A 21238-nucleotide genomic window follows, 5' to 3' on the forward strand; every position below is an offset into this window, starting at 1 on the left:
TATCACTACCTTAAATATCAGAGGTTTGGCTATTCCGGACCCTTCAACGTGGAATATTCCTTTGCGCAGAGGAATCGGGAGAGGGTTCAGCAGTGAAATTGTAACATCAACTGGACTTTGTGAGACGGCAGTGTCGGATAGTTTAATCTTTACATCAGGTTTTCGTACACGGAAATCATCCTGAGCGAAAAATTCATAATCCGTATCCTCGACGGTAGCTAAACAGGAGATATTGAAAGCTGCTTGATCGCGCAGTTTTTTGTAGTACTCATCAAAACTAACATCCGTTTTAATAAATTCCTCAGAGCTAGGATTTACCTCTATACTAAAGGGCTCGACTTTGACTGTTTCGCGATTCTTTCCCGTGTACAGAACGGTATCCACATTCAGAGAACCATTGATTCTGTGCATTTTTTCCGATGAGCGATTTTTAATTTGTAAAATCTAGAACAATCACAATTGTTAATTAATGTTAAACTGAAATAAAAACGAAACAAAACCTACCACTGAGAAAGATTCTCCAATTTTTATATCATCCCGCAATTCAAAGTTGAAGTATACCTCGTTAAAATCTTCATTCAAGTAGTATCTACTGAAAGCACTATTGGCTTGTTTTAATGCTTTCATCATGGTATCTCTCTCCTCTTGGGATTTCTCAGCAAACTTATAAGTGCTGGTTATATCGTCACGTTCCCACTTACCAACAGCTTTCGTGCTTATAAAGTGCCCTATACCGAACACGTCTTTGCGAAGCATTTTTAAAGGATGAGCCGGACCGGTGTAACGCCAGAACACCTTATCCGCATTGACTTCAGCGAACAGAAAGTTGTTGTCGTAAGGTTTCGCGATTTCACCAAGTTTGACGGCGAGAACCGACGCTGGCCCACAACGAAACATTCCATCGGACATTTCCTGTGGCGTGGCATCAATTGCCTGCCATCCTCCGTAATCTCCATCCGAGCCGACTCCTAAATCGGGTCGCTGCATCCAAACTTCATTCCACACGTGGTAGTTCCAGATAGAATCCGAATTCAGTTCCTCCATAACTTTACCATTGTGATCCACAAAATAATCAACGGTGAGCGATGCTTGCGTGTCGTGAGCCGATGAATAATTTGTGATCACCCGTGAAGGAATTCCGATTGCTCTTGCGACTAAAAACAGCACATTATCAAACAATGCTTACTAATATTATATTGTAACCATATACTAACTAGTAGAAACAACTCCCGAAAAAACCCAACATTGCCCGAATTTCACTGGTTTCTGCTTCTTGTAGTACTGCTGCAATATCTCTACCGAACCAACCCACTTGGTCGGAGCCGTTCCGCCCGAAAAATCACCACTCCAGTTACCCAGCAGAGCACCATCGTCGTCCGGTGAATTCACAGCAGCAGAAATGGCACGGGAAACTCGTATCGGGTCACCCCGATGAGTGGCAGATACCCTTCCTATTTTGGCGATCAACAACAAAGCGCAATCCAGTACATGTTTTTCGAACTGACCGAACTTCCAAACCGAGGGCCTGAGCCGATTGTAGGAACCTCTCCAAATGAGCGTTGTGTCGTTTTTAACGCACTCATCTCGTAAAGCTTTGTCTGGAAAACATGATCGGAAAATTGAATAGGTAATTAGAGAGATCAACAACAGGGTCCATTACCTTCCATGTACACCTGATCATCTTGACACCACGGGTTGAAGAGTAAATAAAACGGTTGAGGCAGCGAGTAACTTTTACCGAAACCTTCGCTTAGCAGTTTCGTATCGATGTCCAACTTCCATTTGGTAACGGGAGCTGTCACAGCCGGCTTCACTAGAATCTCCAGCAAATCACCACTTATGAAGTCAATAGCAGCACCCCATTCCAAAGGATCTTCTATTTGATAGCGATATTGCTGTAACGCCACACCCACCAAGGTGCCGTGGCCATGCGTCGGGTGTTCCTCCTCGTCTACACTAAAAATTAAACTCACGGCATCACGACTTCGATCCAACGGCCGATCGCAGTGCAACCGTAGACGGAACACTTGTCCTCTTCGAACTACCAACCGAGGAAGAGGCCCACTCCGTTCGTCCCTGTTCATCAGCTCAAATCGTCGTGTGTGATGAAGCTTTCCATTTTCCTCTATACACAGATCTACCGATTTCACGGTGAGGACATCCAATGAGTCTGTAGTTAAAAAAAGACGAACGGAATATTGGCGCATTAGACACGTATAGTTTTCAATGACGTAATTCAGTGAATTTCGAGAAAGCACGTTTGAGCCACAATCTAGCATCGTATCGAAATTCGTATTCGAATTCACCTATGAGAATTTGCAAAAGAATGATTGCTTCTTTCGTCAAAAATATCATTACATCTTTCTTGTGAGTATCTGAATAAGTATGTCGATATTTTATTGTGCCCATAAATCTTTTGGCTCCTGTCGATTTCTAAAAAATTTATGTGGGAAACGTCTCTATACTACTTGCAAACCACTCTATAAAATTTTCATGACAACTTTATAACAGTATTTTTTCTCTGGAGAATAGGTATATGATAATGCGAAATAAATTTACGTTACTTAGTAGTGTCATGTAATTTATTATATGTGTAACCTTCAAATGCTGAAGCAGAAAACGTTTGTATACTCTGCAAGACAAATATACAAGCACTGTAAAACCCGCGATGAAAGTGGCTTGAAACAGTTGATTTATTGTCGCGTTGAAAATTGGATATCATCATTGATCGATTTAGCAAACAATACAAAACGGATGCTCCTTCTTTAATAGATTGCATCGAATAGATGCCACCCATTGGAACGATTCACGATAATTGTAAGTCACGACGAAGCGATGATCAATCTAGACAGTTCGATCAACTAGGTGTCTGGTTCCATATTAAATAACCATATTATCATAAAGTTGTTCGAAGAGATCAACCTTCGATATGATGTAATTCTAATACGGGACTCTAACAATTTCTCGCGATTTCAATTTATTTCTACCTAGGAATCAAAACATTTAGTTGGTATCAATCAATAAAATTATTGTTTATTATACAGCAATGGAGAAGACGTCATCTTTTCCATTTGTCATTATCAGATGTAACCAGAACCACTTACGCTATGTCGTTGTGTGTTTGAACATTTTGATATACAGTATACTGACACAAAAGTATTGTTTGAAAACGGAGTCGAAAGAGTAACAAGTGCGAGAAAAAAATTTCCATAAAAGTGTGGAAAATCCGCTCATGTTCATCATGGCATCAAAATCACTCGGAGTTTCTCGTTCAACAACAAATAGCGTTTTGAAATACTACATGGATCCGTTGGGATTTGAAGAGTAAAATCTCCAACACTGCAAGGCTGGCTAACCAACAAGTTTAAGTCAACAACGTGCCAGCAAAAATGAATGTGTTATTCTGGGTGGATTTGCCATCTTGCCGTTATGGTAAGACGTCTCACGAGTAGTATTGGGCTATTGTGATGCAAAACTTTTGAAATTTTGAAAAGTCCTCTGTCCTTAATAGGTATTTTCAGAAAAAATGTAAAAATGCTTTCAGACAGGTAACTGTGCTGAAATGTGCTGATCTTAACGAGTAGAACCAAACATAAAGCTAGAGAATAGAAGTTCATCCCCAAAAGGATTCTGAAAAAGTAAAGTTCTGGCATTACATTTCTGAACGTTTTGCAGCTTCCAAAATGCTCATTTGATGTAACCTGCATTCCCGGAACAATTTGCTACAACTTATTCAGATAAATACAGCAAGGATTCATTCGCAAGATTTGTATGTCTCTCTAACTGTAGCTCTTTACCGTATTAAGTGAGACAGGATAGGATATACACAGATTCAATTAAAGATGGAGAATCTCCGCACCCATCCTCGTGATGATATACATGCTCTTCACTAAATCTTTCGTGATAGTCGTATTGCGTTGTGATGATGATCTTGGTGGATTGTACATCATGTTTTCTCTTGATTGACTAATAAGAGTTTCTTAGCAAATGATATTGGGAATTGATACCATTCCAATTCGAATTGAACATTTTAACAGCATGTTAGCCACCATTGCCGGCCGCCTCCATTTCCATCGTTCACAGGAAAGGATAAAGAATAAAGTCGAGAGGAAATGTGAATGCTTCACATACTTTCCGGAAGGACGACGACTCATCATTCTCTTCCTTAGGTGTCGCGGTGTTATGGGTAGGTCTAGAATTCGCTCTAAGCTACCGATGGAACCGTAGAAAAATATTTACCATTTTCTTCGCGTTTCGCCAGTGGCAAATCAGTTGTCACTCGTTTTCGTTCGAGTCATCAAAAAGGATACTACACCTCGGTACATAATCAAAAAAGTGTGACATAAGTAGTGTAAACTTTGCGTTTACTTGGTAGTTTAAATTGAGCTGCTGTGCAGGCCCGTACCCAAAATTTTCTTACTGATGATTTTGCTTATGTATCTAATTCTCGGTACGCTGTCAATAACTTTGTAGATTCTAAAGTATTAGTTATGGGTTGCCTAATATTCAAGTTTTGAGTTGTTATTATTCTTTATTGGAATTTGATACGGTGTAAATTTCAGGAAAAATTTTCAAATTGTTCCTGACATATGGTTACTCTAAGTGATATTGTGAGGGATTGAAACAAAAATCTCTAAGTGTTGAAGGGTAAGTGATTATAAAAAAATTGGTTCAGATTCGAGTTCTCGTTTTGGAATACCATAGTGGTAAGTGTTAAAACCATCAATTTGAAAAGAGAAAATTACATTAAAACAATTCAGTAAACCCTTCTAGTTTGCTATTTTTTATGGTTATTTGCTTATCAAATTTACTTCCACTATACCTTCCTAGGCTAGTCTACCAAAAGTATACCATGATAATGCCAGAAAACAGACGTCATGACGTTTACGACCCATGGATTCTTCCTAGGCCACTTCGGAGCTCTCGTAACGATTTCAGTTCATTATCGGGTAATCGGACGTATAATAATGGGTCTAGGTACTCATCGACACCAAAAGTTCAACAAAATGGCCATCCGCATAGCCAAATATGTTTCCGAAATGCACTCGCGCGGGATTAAGCATGCTTTTTTGCAGAAGCAGGATATCTTTCCAATCCGCAAAATCAAAAAATTGCCACCTTCCGTCATGGATACGTCAACAAGCAAAATTGACCCATCTGGAGTAAAGACCAGCCAGAAGCATTGCAAGAGCTACCAATGCATGTCACTGTTTGGTGTGGATTATGGGCCGGTGGCAATATTCGTGAATTACCGGCCGATATGTAGGAGAGTGTGCCAAAATTGGACCTTGTACATAGCAAAGCAAAGCCTTGGTATTACATTCCTGTAGTGGAATTTGACCTTCTGTTTCAACAGACTTCGCAGCCGATTGAAGAACCATTGCATGCCTAGTGCTACGATTCTACTGACACTATGAATCCTTCCAGGTCGGGGCTCGAACATACGACAACTGGCTTGTAAGACCAGTGCCCTATGCAATGAACCACCAACCGGGACGACCGGACCTTGTACATGGGCCATCTAAAACGGAGCCGCGGTCAAATTTCCATGAAATCATATTCAAACATTAAATTTTATTGATCGTTCGATCGATTCCAATAAAGATTTCATTAATTTTCTCAAATTTTTTATGTTTCTTCAGAAAATCCAATCCTATACCTCCTGAGAATCACCCTTTGATAGCGTTATCAAACGATCAAACGATCTCACCGGTATCCAACATACTGTATGGCAACGGTTATGTATACGTTTTGTACTTGATCACCCTTCGGCGTCACGATACAAGAGACCGATAAGCGGATCGGCCCGGGTTTCCCCGTCGAGTTCCAATACTATGCGCAAAACCACCATGCGCAGACGGAAGCTGCGGACCAACATTGATTCGTACGTTTTGTATCGTTTTTCGACAGGGTCACTCTTGCTATTCCATGATGGAATTTTTCTCTTGGCTGTTGTTCCAGGTGAATTAAACTGTTAGATAAACTCCCTCTTCATTTTCCGGCATTATGAATGACCGGTGTAAACACGCAAACACCTATGACACCACGGAAACCGCAGAACGAGGAATTTGGCCCTTTGGATTTTAATTTTTTTCGAGATGTTTATCAGCAATAGTCGTATTGCTTAAAATCTCACAGGCACACTAGATGTTTATTTTTATTTTGCTTAAAAATGCAGCTACATAAAAACAATTGTTGTAATTATGTTCCTATCATATTGTTCAAAACAGTAATAATGAAATTTATACTAATAAATGTCCACATTTGAAAAGTCAATCTCACTAAATAACTATTCATTCATTATTTTGATTTTTTCAGTCACTAATAAAGCCACTGACGATAGTCTAGTTGAGTGAATTATTTTTATTTTTTATTTTTGACTGTATCATCTGAAAAACTTTTAATAGCTTATTTTTTCAATACACTAAAAAAATTCCGAATATTTTGGGCAGTAAATTAGCCATGGTTAACACAATTATTTGAGATAATTTATGTTTTTACATCTATGCGAAAGTGAATGAAGAAAAGACGTCACATTTGGTATCCCTGCTCACCACCGTCAACTAATTTTAAAATGAATCAGAATACATTTCTTGATAGCATGGCGCCTGAAATAGCATTCTTAGGGGATTTTCAAATGGCTACTGGTGCATCCATGACTCAGTAGAATCAATAATGACCTCTTGATTACATTTATTCCGGTCAATTGAGTACTACTGATTCATGATGCATCATAACAAGATTTGTTGAATAATAAGACTTTATGACACTAGTATGAAAGTTATCTTAATCGTATATGTCTGTTTCTGAGTCATGTCAAAATAAACATATAACAAAATGTTTGATTGATTGGAGTCAGGACAATTTACGGAAAACTTGTTAAAAAACTTAAAACGTTTGAATCAACGAAATCTAAATTTGAAAAACTTCTAGATTTAAAAATGTTATCAACTAATCCTACACTGATTCACTTGTTTATGTCATACTTATTGCATACTAAGTAATCAATCATACAAAACATCCCACACTCGATCTGGGAAGTATGAAAACCTAGAAACAAGAAGAAAATTCGGCCAAGGTTGTTACTACGATTTTTAATGTCGTCGTTTAATGGTCACTTCCTGAAGGCAAAAGGTAATCCATTTTTGATCGCATCACCCACATAAAAACGGCCAAATTTGAGCGTAGAACTCGGCTGCTAAAACCAAATCCCGCATCAAGCGTACACTGTTCATAAAAACCGGGGCGCCTTCAACGTTGCGGTTGGTGGGTTGCGCGAGAAGCGCGAATCAAAACAATGTCTAATAACACCCACGGGGCGCGTGTTCGCATTTCCAGTTTCGTGCATTCGAATTAGCTTACCAACCTAGCACTGCTCATCATTTGTGTTGACTGTGTAACTATAAATATTCACCGCCAAATTGCATACAACCATTCTGAATAAAACTGATTAGTTAGCGATTGGTAGACAATCTAACCTCAATTAATGCCAATGCATGATGAGCTGTTCAGAGGAAGTGTTCAGTGAAACTTCGTTAGAGGTTGGACTCTTGTTAAACGAATGTTGCAGCAATTAATTTTGCTTTTCTGGATGCTATGGACGCCAGTTAAATAAATTGATACGCAAAGTTTGGTATCAAATTATCCAGACAGCTAATTATTAGCACATTGAGATTTTCACCGATCTTCCTATCCAGCCTGAAAAATTTGGAAAAAGAAGAAAATCTCTCCTACTCTGACGCCTTATTTGCACTATTTCAAAAATGTATATAACCTTAGTTCTAATCAGATTAGTCCATAATTTAGATAAAAACTGGATCAAACAACCATCACACATACACAAGTTAATCTACACACTTATATCAATTATCTCTCTATAACATTATAACCAGCTATGCAGATTATATCGTTCTTTATAATTAGTCAAGTCTCATATTATAATAAACAATCAACGTACTTCACGTACACTTCGTGGTATGACACTGTTAGAATAAATGTTTGTTGCATTAAACAAGGAACAAGTGAAATAATTTAAATAATTGGAACGGTTGAATAACTTTGACAATTGCCGATAGCACGGCTCGATCGATTTGGGAAGTGAACCGTTCTAAAACCCGGCTAACGATCAAAATAGGTTAAACCCGGTCGAAATAAATGATAAATAATAATAAAACCATTGTTCCCGTTTTTTTGTGGCTTTGGCGATCAGTTACTCTTCCATTTAAACAACAAAAGTATGTAAAGTATCCTCCGTATGAGGTTAGACTAAAAATTGTATCGACCACAGTTTTGACACGTTGAGAGGGTTGGCGATCTACGGTTCGTTTTTGTTCAGTCATGTTCAAATTCTGGCTTGACCTTAACAGCGTCCATTTTGTCAAGGTATTTCTCCACTGTTTGATAGGATGCTATTAGCTCCCAGTAAGGCCATCATATTTCCGGATTTTTTTTATATTGAGCTTCTGCTGCATATTGCTATCGCGCCGTAGCTCAGTGACACCAAAGTGTCGAAAATTTAAAAAAATGCATAAAATTTACAAGAAAAGCAAGAATCGTAGCTCAAAATTTGAAAACTTTTGAATGCTAAATATACTATCCATACTTTTTTGAAGTCAGAGTGCTGCGAGATTCATTTTATTTCATCCGTAGAACATGTAATGTGCAAAAACATCTAAAATAAAGCAAAGATAATGTTTTGCAACTAGCGTTTCCAATAGGTGTAAAATGGCTGTAGCTGTTCTCAAATAACAGGTTGTAAAACATTTTTTCTCTATTTGAATCTGTTATGTATTGATTACCCGGAATAATGTCACAATATTCGTTATCGAAACAATTTTGAGCCTGAGGTTCCTTTCATTTATTTATTTCCATCTGTCTAAAGCAATTAGTTTTACAAGAATTTACTTAGTCCACCTAGCACCTAGCGATGAGATTTTTTTATACCACTCAGTATTATATTATTAATGAAAATGATGTTAGAAACCCAAACAACCAACAACAACCCCAATTACTTAAACCATCCACTTTCTTGCTGCTTCAAAGTTCACGCGGAAAGAGAGAAAGAGAGTACACAACAACAAAAAAGTACGCGTGGTACTTTTGGCAACTTGAAAGTACAGAGCAAGTTCCGTGAAAACTTTCTCGCTGTATAGAAGTTGCACAATGTATTCTAGAAGTATCATAGAAAGATATTGGTCGTTGTGGAAAAAATCCTTAACCTACACTTCCAGTGACTATGAAGTTTCTAAAGCACCAACTTTCAAAATGTTACTCGCGAAATTTTCTTACCTTAGTCAGCAAAAAAGTGACAGTCATTTAAGTGGAGTCATTTGTATCATTTTCAAAATAATGGATTGAAAACAATTTCGTGTATTAACTTATCACCACTTCTTGATGAAAAACAATACTATGCAAGCTCAGCAATGGCCTCAAAAATGATATCCGGACTCTATTCCATAGAAAAGAAACATTTGTTATTGGTTTGCTGAATTTTAAAGTGGTGGTACATAAACCGACGAGAAACATCAAAAATGTCCCCAAATTCGTTATACCTCATCGTAAATTGAAACTGCGTGAGACAGCAGAGGCCGTTGAGATATCAGAGGGCAATGTGTTTACAATTATGCATGAACATTTGACCATGAGGAAGCGCTTTTCAAAGTAGGTACCGCTTTTGCTCACAGTCGATCAAAAACAACAACATCTTGAAGATTCAGAGCAGTTTTAGGCCATGTTTACGAGTAATAAATCAGGCTGTTTACGTCGATATGAGACAATGGATGAAGCATGGATCCATCACTTCACTCCGGAATCAAAACGATCATCATCTGAGTGGACTGTAACCGGTGAACCACGTCCGAAGCGTCCAAAGGTACAACTGTCAGCTGGGAAGGTTATGAATTCAGTACTTTGGGATGCGCATGGTAGAATCTGCATCGACTATCTTGAGAAAGGAAAAAAATCAATAGCGAATACTACATAGCCTTGTTAGATCGTTTTAATCCAAAAATGACACGAAAACGGTCTCATCTGTCTAAGAAAAAAACACTGTTTCATCAAGATAATGCACCGATTCTCAAGTCGATGGCAACGATAATTATATCGAACGGACTACATCCTACCTTATCCACCGTATAGTCCAGATCTGGCAGCCGATATAAAAAAAATGCATACCGATAAAAAATTCAACTCAAATGAAAAAGCAGTTCATGTGAAGTGTATTTTGTGGCAAAAGATATAGACTTAAAGCACGTTATCGAAAAATTAAAGAAGGGTTGGAATGATTGAATTGCTCTTGAACTAGAATTGACGAATGAACCCGATTTTTAGCAAAAAAAGTGTGTTTCTCAGTTAGTCACATGACTTATTGAGTGATGTGTTACTTGGAAAATTGATAGAGTATAGTACTTGCTCCATACTTCCGGGCAATGAATGTCACTAAGACTTCTAATTACTTCATAAAAGGTTTCTTCTAAAAGAAAAATCGCTGTTTTGCAATTGTAACTAAATTGTTTTAGTTTTAACATCATTACTCTCGAAAAGATACTAATATAGTAAAATTATCTTTATAAATTCCTTTTTTTTGGGTCAGTTTTCCAATTTTCATTAATGTAATTAAACTTTGTTTTAAGTATATACTCAGAGTGTCAAATCAATTTACTAAAACTTTTCTTGAATACCATTTTTGTTTAATTTATAGTTTTTGAGGCAAAATTCTGAAAAAATGTAGGCCTTTGCCTTTTTTATCAAGCAGTCGAATTGGTCTTCACACTCAAGTCTTAGCGTGCAGACGCATTGCATGAGTGGTGCTACGATCCTACTGGTACTAAGAATTCTTGCTGGCCGGGACTCGAACATACAATTGGCTTGTAGGTCCAGCGCTCCATGCATTGAACCGCCAGCCCGGGTTAAGATTTTTGTTTAAATTAGAGCTTGCGAAGTCTGATGACTAACTACCCATTTTTGGAATTGCTAATACAAATCCTCGGATGTAATTGAATAGTCCCCCCATTCACACCTAAGGTAGTTAAAATCGATTTAGCTTTCTTCGATAAGCCAATATTACATTGAATTTTCCCAGAGATCTGAAGTTTCGAAAAAACGACATACGGCTAAAAATCCAAATATTGACAGTTATTGCATGATGAGATAATAAAACATGTTGATTTGCTGGGTTTTTCTTAAAGCTCCTGGATCTGCCGTCCGCTTATCAATCATATCGTCGCACCATCCCATCTCACACAATAGCGTTGACGCTTACTCACTTTTGAAAAATGTTCACTTGACACTTTTCAAACATCGGCCCACTTAATTCATCATTTACATATTGACTGCATAGAATAAAAACACACACACATTTTTGTCAGCACCCCTAGACTAACTCCAATAACGGCTCCAGACACCGCACCACATTAATAGCATATGATGTAATCACATATTAAACACTCGAACACCTTTATTTAGCTACAAGCAACTCGAATACAAACAATGGTCAATTACATTCTGGCGGTGTCCAGTGCACCATTGGCCGTCGGATCCGCTTCCGCCTCCAGGATGTCGGTAGCAAGCGCTCCACATAGTCGTACAAATAGCTCATTTTGTTTTATTCCTGACTGATGACAAATGCAACCATCGATATATTTTCAACTAATAATATAAATCGACAGTCAACAGCTATTCTTCACTATTTAATACGGATCGTGACCCCACGACTGGTCCGCGCGCGGCTAGAACTTCGACTGGCAACGCTACCGATCTGCAACTTTTCTTATAGCAAATCTCATCTCGGATACTATTTGTTTGAGAAAAGCACGTGCTGAAATGCAACTAGTAACTCTTCATCGGTGGATGAAGGTAAGAATTTTGTTCAATAGCTAGTAGAGTTATTCACATCCCTAGTGCGACTCTGAACTGAAACTTCGAACGTGCATTCTATCGATCAAAATATTCGCGCTTTATGAATGAATGAACACGCTTCCCACACTCATTTCAAAGGATATGATCGTAGAAGCGAATCATCCGCTAATGTCTTCTGTTTGTGGATGCTGTGAACAAAATACCCACGGACTTTCATCGCCGATCATCCCGGATAGGCGACCTATCGCAGACCGGCCACAATAAACCATCATTCATCATCTTGAAGTTCGTCTTTCTTACGAAGTGGTTGCTGACTCATGTCGTCACGCTTGTTTTGACGTATTCGATGACGGCGTAAAATTTAGTCGTGCCCCTTAGGGTCGACGCAGAATTGGAGTACCGTACGGTGAGGTATTTTTGATCACACTATACATCCGTGGCGTGTAGACAAAATTATAAACTGAAAGAAAAAAAGTAACCTTCTTCCACGGTTTGGATTGTGATGTCATGGCATTGGCCGTACTGCCTTCGATGACATCATGTTTAAATTTTGTTCCTAAAAACTCTACGCATTTGTGATTCATGGGTCACAGAACTGTACACGTGTTGCATGAAAGTGGGAAACATGAATCGAACAATACATATTTTTTTAGTAACTTCAATTTTACGCTTTTCTACCGTCAAATCTACAAACTGAAATATCAGACATTTGCTCAGCACTAGTGTGAGGCATAATCTAGTAGTTATTATAATTATATTACTCTATCAAACAGAATGATCAGGGTCATAGTGCCACAGCGCCAACGTAGCATATAACTAGTTTCAATTTAGTATTGTGCATATATCATATATAGCTCATGATTCAAAAGATGAAGCATTCGATTGCATTTTTGTAGAATAATCATCGTTACTGCAATTGTGCACTTCTCAACTCAACACTCAGGATATCACACGCCGCTCGCGCTGAAAATGAAAAAAAAACTATCCCCAACAATATCCAGTAGAAGAAAATTCGCAGTTGAGGTAAATGCACTCGATCTGGTTTAGTATGGAGGAAATTTAATATCCCAATGAATATTTTTGATATTTTCTTCCATTAAATATTGACTGTGAACGTGTAATAATGCAGGTTTCAAAGAGAACTTTTTCATAAGGCAAGTGCGAATATTGATTCTTTTCACACCGCTGGCACTTCAATGCATAGGGCGCTGGTCTTACAAGCCAATTGCCGTATGTTCGAGCCCCAACTTGAAAGGATTCTTAGTGTCAGTAGGATCGTAGTACTAGCCATGCAATGATTCTTTACGCTAAGAATCGGCGGCGAAGTCAATTGAAACAGAAATGCCAAACTTTCTCAAAAGGAATGTAATGTCCCGAGGACTTTGCGGTTCTGCGACCGCAAAATTTTATTGCTCTCTTCTGCACTGCCTTATTCAATTGTACATCGTAAGTGAAGATATGAAAAAAGATGAAGCATTCAATTGCATTTTTGTAAAATAGTCGTTGTGTTGCAACTGTGCACTATTAGAAACAAAGCTTTGACTTAAAGACGGCTTACTTTACGATGGGGCGTCTTTCCAAATCAAACGGGAGGAATAGTGTTAGGGTTTAAATTGCCAATATCTCGAGCTTCACTAAACAAAACAACATCATTCTCATTGTAAGTAAAATTATGTAAAATTGCTCAATTCACTCAGTCAATCAACTAGTCAGAATGATCATCGATATTCAGAAGTGTGAAGGAAACGTGTCAGTTTTATTAATTTCCTCGTCATCCAGTTATGTATCTGACATTACCCACCCGCTTTTTTAAAACGAGTTCAAGGACACAAAAAACAAACCACTTAGAATCAACTGTACATATATTCAAATTTCAGTTAACAACAATTCTTAGCTACTATGCAAATACGAGTGCATCTTGTAACGAACGTCCAGCATTTCTGTCCATATTTTCGCCCACATCAAATGCTAGAAAGCCATCTACATCATTTAACTCGGCTGCATTGAATTTGGCTGCGATCTGTGCGCTTCCTTCGAAATGCGGCATCATGCGAAATTTAACGGTCGCCAGTTCACCTGCCTCGATGTAGTCGCTAGGGATATCAACCGCTTGCCAAACACCAGAACATTCGAACCTAAACGACCCATTTGTTAACGGAATGGGCATCGGATTTAGCAAAGTAGCTGTGACGTAAAGCGGCACTCCGTTGACCGGTTCATTGCCTAACTGAATTTTTATATCTGGTTTTCTAACGCGATAATCTTCCTGAGCGAAGTATTCGTAGTTAGTTCCTTTCACACTAGCCGAGCAGATGATTTTGAAGTAAGCCTGGTCCATAATACTGTTGTAATACTCATCGAAGTCGACTTGCAACTCCAGTGAACTTGAACTGTCCGGTTGCACATCTAAATTGAAAGGAATCGCTTTTAATGGTTTTCTCAGTTTACCGGTATATAGAACAGTATCCACATGAACGATTCCTTCGATAGGATGCGTAATTTCTTCAGAACGATTACTAATCTTCACCACAATCGTAAAAGGCTCACCAATTTTAACATCATTTCTAATATCGATCTCGAAATCGATGTCATGAAACTCTTCATTCGTATAAAACCTTGTAAATGGACTACTTGTCTGTTTCAATGCTTTCATCATTGTTATTCTCTCGTCACAAGTTCGCTCTCCAAATTTGTAGCAATCTGTGATATCTTCGCGTTGCCATTCTCCAACTGCCTTAGTACTAATGAACTGTCCAATTCTAGCTGGATCCTTCTTCACTAGCTTCATAGCTTGACTGGGTCCCCTATACCGCCAATAGATCTCATCTGCGTTGACCTCGGCGTACACAAAATCGCAATCATACAGAACATTAACCTCTCCACGTTTGACTGCCTTAACCGGTGCTGGTCCCAGTTTGTACATCCCATCTGACATCTCCTGGGGAGTCGCATCAACAGCCTGCCAGCCATCGTACAGCTCATCGGATCCTATTCCGAGATCCGACCTACGCATCCACAGTTCATTCCACACATGAAAATTCCACGTCGAATCCGTGCTGAAATCTCGTAAATGCACATTATCCTCACCAAAATAATAATCAATAGTAAGAGATGCTTCCGAATCATGGGCCGAATTGAAGTTAGATACCACTCGACTGGGAATGCCTAGCGCACGAGCAACTAGAACAGAAAAGGATATAATAACACAAATATCAAAACTGAACTGTCAGTAGGTATTACTTGTCGTCAAAACTCCAGAGAACACCCAACACTGTCCATATTCAACAGGTCGTCTCGTGCGATAATACTGCTGCAGGATATTAACCGAACCTACCCAAGCGGTTGGAGCAGTTCCGTCCGGGAAATCCTTTCCCCAATTTCCCATCAACGCTCCATTGTCGTCATTACTATTCACCGCAGCTGACAGAGCACGTGCCACTCGAACTGGATTTCCTCGATACGTTGCACTAACCCTTCCTACACTAGCCAATAGAAGAAGACCACAATCTAAAACATCTCGCTCGTACTGACCCAACTTCCAGATCGTAGGATGGAAACTTCGATCACAACCGCGCCAAATGAGTGTAGTGTCGCTCAGCACGTATTCTTCACGCAGTTTCTCATCTGTTGAAGTAATGTTTAATTTGCAATGTAAATATTTGTAAAACATGACAAAGATCCAAGTTGATGTGTTTGAGTACTAATATATGAAGGACATTATTTGTTCAATGCAAAACTAACAACTCAATGGATTTTTAACATTGTACTTATCCACACTCAATGCTCTTGAAATTACCAACCTTCTAAGAAAACGGGATCACTTTCGCACCATGGATTGAAAAGTAAGTATAATGGTTCTGACATCACAAAATTCTTCGTTTGGTCAGAGTCAATCAGTTTAGTATCGATTGCAAGCTCCCAACGGGACACTGAAGCGTGAGCTGATGTCCGGATGCTTAATGTGAACGCGTTATCCTCTACAGCATCCAAATACGCGTCCCAGTCGGATCCGTTCTCATCAACGCTTTCCGCACACTTTTTCAGTGGCAAATACACAACTGTTCCATTTCCATGACTTATTTTTTCTCCATTCATCGGTTGAACGGCTAACAAAATTGCAATCACATCTCGATCCTCATCGAACGGCCTGTTGCAGTAAACCTTCAGTTTGAATGGTTGACCTCTTCTAACCACGAGCAACGAGGAACTGCCATCGATTCTGCTCCGATTCATGACCTCAAATCTCTCTGTCCGATGTGCCGTTCCATTTTCTCCAATGCAAGGATCCAGGTGTATAATCTGAAGCACATCGTCCACTGTATCTTCAACAACTAAACAGTTGAGTAACAAAATGAACAATCATTAGAAATTCTTTGAAGTCCAAAAATAATCAATTATTCAACAACACTTACTCTCTGCCGGTCGCCAAATCATCAACGGAGGCAGGTTGGTGTTTGCGTCCAAGCTGTACATACTTTTTGCGTTTACGTTTACGTATGCGACGCTCGTTAAACTTGTGCAATAAACTGCGCACCCGACTCAAACGTCGATCATGAACGAATTTCTCGACCAGACTGAGAATACGGTATCAGAAGGATGAAGAATTTATACATTGCGTCCCGTCAGTCACAGTGAAACAGTATACACATTTTGATTTATTTCAACGTCGTGGGCTTAGTCATTCATCCGGGCCAATAATGATGATGGTTTTCTTTCCAGCCGATCTGGTGTTGAATCTGTATTATAAAAGGTGATTTTTTTGAGGTTAGGATTTTCATGCATTAGTATTTGCTCAGATTTTTTGAGGTTATGATTTTCATGCATTATTATTTGCTCAGTATGCTTTGACATTTCATCATGAATAGACTTACTAACGAGCAACGCTTGCAAATCATTGAATTTTATTACCAAAATCAGTGTTCGGTTTCCGCTTTTTTATCGACAAATTTTGTTCAGCGATGAGGCTCATTTCTGGTTGAATGGCTACGTAAATAAGCAAAATTGCCGCATTTGGAGTGAAGAGCAACCAGAAGCCGTTCAAGAACTGCCCATGCATCCCGAAAAATGCACTGTTTGGTGTGGTTTGTACGCTGGTGGAATCATTGGACCGTATTTTTTCAAAGATGCTGTTGGACGCAACGTTACAGTGAATGGCGATCGCTATCGTTCGATGCTAACAAACTTTTTGTTGCCAAAAATGGAAGAACTGAACTTGGTAGACATGTGGTTTCAACAAGATGGCGCTACATGCCACACAGCTCGCGATTCCATGGCCATTTTGAGGGAAAACTTCGGAGAACAATTCATCTCAAGAAATGGACCGGTAAGTTGGCCACCAAGATCATGCGATTTGACGCCTTTAGACTATTTTTTGTGGGGCTACGTCAAGTCTAAAGTCTACAGAAATAAGCCAGTAACTATTCCAGCTTTGGAAGACAACATTTCCGAAGAAATTCGGGCTATTCCGGCCGAAATGCTCGAAAAAGTTGCCCAAAATTGGACTTTCCGAATGGACCACCTAAGACGCAGCCGCGGTCAACATTTAAATGAAATTATCTTCAAAAAGTAAATGTCATGTACCAATCTAACGTTTAAAATAAAGAACCGATGAGATTTTGCAAATTTTATGCGTTTTATTGTTTAAAAAAGTTCTCAAGCTCTTAGAAAATCACCCTTTAGCAACGATAATTTTCCATGCGTGATTTATTGCTCTCAAAATCCATCGTCAGTGATATGTTTTTGTCGATAGTTATAATTATTGGGCATAGAACACTAAGAACTAGATACATGTCCTCGGTATCTTAGCATATTTGAACAATTTCATTTATCAGTTAAGTTTATATAAATCTAAAATGGGTATGCAATTCGCTACAATGGTGGAACAAAAATTTGGAATTCTACATATCATTCGTTTCAGCGTATTTTGAAAATGTCCGCACGGAAAAGCCAGCGATCACAAAACTACAATATTAGTTGTTTTTCTGAATTTGTTTGGTTAAAATTTGGTACAACTAATCGATTGTTGGGGATCGTTCATAAACCACGTAGACTCACTATCGTTAGGGAGGGGGGTCTCTCGAAAGTCTACGTTAGTCTACGAGGGGGGCGGTTTAACCAAAGTCTACGTAGTATCATAATTATATGTAAAATTTTTCAAGACATTTAGATTAGCTTAGTTAACCGTCCGCGCGTTTCTTACCATTGATTAAAAAAACATTAAAAAACACAGTTTGAATTGCTTTAAGCACTGACGAGCCGAAGGCGAAACGCGAAAAAATAGAAATAAAATATGTGCTTTTTGCACAAACCAACAAAACCCCTAAATGTTCATTAAAAACAGTTTAACCAAATGCACGATACGTGTAACCTAAACCGACTTAGAACATGAAATTTGTAATAACGTAAATGACCACTCTCGTTCACAAGTGTCAAATTTTGTGTTGCAAATAGATTTAAGTGTTCCGAAACGTTGAAAATGTTAGAAAAGGCCTTTGGTGAATCGTGTCTAGGAAAAACACAAGCATACGAGTGGTATAATCGCTTCAAAGTTTGGATCATGATGAGATCCCTGGCAGCCCAACAACATCTGTTACTGAAGAGAACATTGAATCGGCGAAGCAAATCGTGTTACAAAATCGTTACAATACAAGTTACAATTTCATTCAAAAACAGCGTCGTGTTGATGAGGCCAAAGAGATGATTTCCAACGCAGATAGTGACCCCACATTCATCGAATGCATCATAACTGGTGATGAGGTGTGGATCTATGAATATGACGTCACAACAATCGACCGAATGGCGCTTCGAAGGCGAGCCGTTGTTCTAAATTTTCATCCATTATAAAAATCGCCACACGAAAATTTTTCAACTTCTTTTTATAGACGCCAAACAAAAACTAATCGTACGATATGCGTCAAAATTTGACAGGATGTGTATAAAAATGTTGCCAACATTGAGAGAATAAAAGTTTACCGTTTGGACAAGCGCGGGAAGTGTGATGGTGTGGTGAAGAACTACACTTGTTACACGACCATACTTGGGGACTCGAATTTAGTGTTCGACCCCCTCAAGTAGAAGGTAAAAAAGAATTCATTTCTTTCTAAATTTATAACTGATTCAATCTAGAATACCTATCCGTCTTTTCATTTCATATCTTTCGTCTCTCTCAGTTAATGCTTGCCGAAAAGAACCAATTAAAATCGATATAGTATTTTTTAATTTTGTTCAACCGTGTTATAGAATTTCATCATATAAACTACCAAAAGCAGTTTGAGCTATCAGTGAGCAGTTTGAGCTACCAGTGACTTAGGACAAAGTAATACAACGTCTCCCTGAAAAATTTGGGGTTAAAGAGTACCAGATTTTGGTCTACGTGGTTTATGGACGGTCCCTTGTTTTAACTAAACTTTCATTTTTTATTTATCATGCTAGCAGTTTGGCAATGACACCCAGCAAAGACACGTACCACAAACTAGTAATAAAACGTTAAAGTTGAGCAATGACCCAGTCCCAGTAAATTTACCTTTAAGGAAAATACAAATAGTATCACGCAGATGAAATTAAAACATTTATAGTGTAGGAATATCAATTTAATACATGGAAAACTTGTTTTACAATTAAACTTTATATTCTTCTGCAAACTTTCACTTACATGAAATGACCATTACGAAACTGACATAAATGCTAAATTTCTGTTTGAGCTGTTAGTAGAAATAGTGACTGTGTAAATAGTGATTTTGTGAGAGTGTGATGACGTGACATAGTGGAATTCAACGGTACAACAACAGTACTATTAGTGACATAAATGATTTTTCTTTGTCATTGAAAATTTTCAATATGAAGCATTTCTTGTGAAATGAAGAGGATTTTTGTTTTGCTGTCTTCGTTCTCGGTCAAGTGACAGCAGTTGAATACAGCAATTTCGTTTACATGAATGGTTATGACAAAATCAACAGATATCTTAGTAGAATCAAGAATTTTTATTGAAACAACCAGGGCGTGAAACAACAATTGTAATATTGTAATTTTGTGATCTGCGAGTTCTCCGTGTAAAGACGCTCAAAATCCAATAACAAATCATTGGGAATATAGGGAGAAAAATTCTTCTTTTTACCCCCCTTTGAGAGTGGTTGTTCATAGTCTGGTGTTATTACATAATCGTGTTTGATCAACGTTCGAAGCATAACAATCACATGATCAATTTTTGATTGAATATTTAGCGATAAAATGAGAAATTTGATACTGGGATTCGATAAGTTATATGAAAAATGTGGAATATTTCGGTCAAAGCAAAACGAAAAAACATAAATGTACCAGTCATCTGTTGAGCCAATGCATTAAACAGAGACAGTAGATCTCACAACTAACGTATAAAAGGTGCTTCGTTTTCTCTTCTAGCTATGATTCTATGATTCTTGAAATTCAGCATAATCTTTACGTTGTAGGATAACGTAGCAAACATCAGAATATGTCTACACTTTGGATGAGACCGGTTTAATCTAATTGAATGTTGCGATTAAATACTAATAATCACAACTGTTACTCCGTACTGCATTGAAAAAAATTGCACAAAGTTGGAAAGTTTCTTTTCTAGATGCTCGTTGTGTAGAGTAGGATATATTTACGATTTATATTTAGTCGCAACCAAAAGTTTGAGAAAAAGAATTTGGCTTAAGCAGCTTACAAAGCTTTTGAGTAATTATCCACAAATGGAAGTGCACACGACGCTACTGAATGAATTTCTAAACAGCTCCTTGTTCAACTCCTAAGCAGCGCGTTCGCAATAAAATTATTCTGTATGTACTTACAAGCTACCAAAAGTTCCACCAGTTGTAGCTTTATCAGAGTTATCAAAAGTTTCTCGTGTACTTTAAAGCAGCAAGAAGGTGGATATTTTTCAGATACTGTGAAACTTTTGGTAGCTTGGGGAGACTCCGCTTTAATTTTAATTTTATCTTGATGTTAACAAATTTTAAAATTCTTTACAAAAATATGAAATACCAGTCTCAAGTCATTATGGCAATCATATTGGCATAATATAATCTAAATCTCTTTATTTAACATTATCACTTATATGATTAAATGCTTTCACTGATTAGTTTAATAATCTCAGAAACTTTTCTCTTGCCTACAGCGAACTAGCTATACGAACACTCATATGGATTTCGTCATTAAACAACTAGTAAAAATCTGTTTTAATCCACCTAGTGGTGTAATGATGCCTTTCTCCTAACTACGGTGTAAACTTTTGTTGTATCCGAAAATATGCAATAATTTTTTGTAGGACCATAAGACCTATCATTTGACTCTAAGATTGGGAATATCGGTACTGCAATTTCCAAAAAAAATAAGAAACAGTTCGGCTGAAAAGTTCGTATCGTTT

General features: G+C 38.1%; 1 protein-coding gene across 5 annotated transcripts in view; it reads right to left on the bottom strand.

The window, feature by feature from the left end:
• The window catches only part of LOC131430917 (annulin), a 34883-nt gene that overhangs the window by 453 nt on the left and 13192 nt on the right, over positions 1-21238 (bottom strand). The window contains exons 1-5 of one of the 5 annotated variants that reach the window (XM_058596190.1): positions 11500-11750; positions 1661-2170; positions 1215-1598; positions 505-1154; positions 10-444 (exon numbers count right to left, since the gene is read on the bottom strand). In XM_058596190.1, the coding sequence (XP_058452173.1) occupies positions 10-444; positions 505-1154; positions 1215-1598; positions 1661-2170; positions 11500-11596 (2076 nt within the window). In that variant the 5' untranslated portion in view covers positions 11597-11750. Of the gene's footprint in view, positions 1-9; positions 445-504; positions 1155-1214; positions 1599-1660; positions 2171-11109; positions 11240-11264; positions 11454-11499; positions 11751-13700; positions 15037-15096; positions 15481-15656; positions 16188-16268; positions 16593-21238 lie in introns of those variants that run through there. The other 4 variants (XM_058596193.1, XM_058596192.1, XM_058596189.1 and 1 more) reach the window with 4 other exon arrangements.

Source organism: Malaya genurostris, chromosome 2 (assembly GCF_030247185.1).
Source record: "Malaya genurostris strain Urasoe2022 chromosome 2, Malgen_1.1, whole genome shotgun sequence".
In the NCBI taxonomy this organism is placed as follows: Eukaryota; Metazoa; Arthropoda; class Insecta; order Diptera; family Culicidae; genus Malaya; species Malaya genurostris.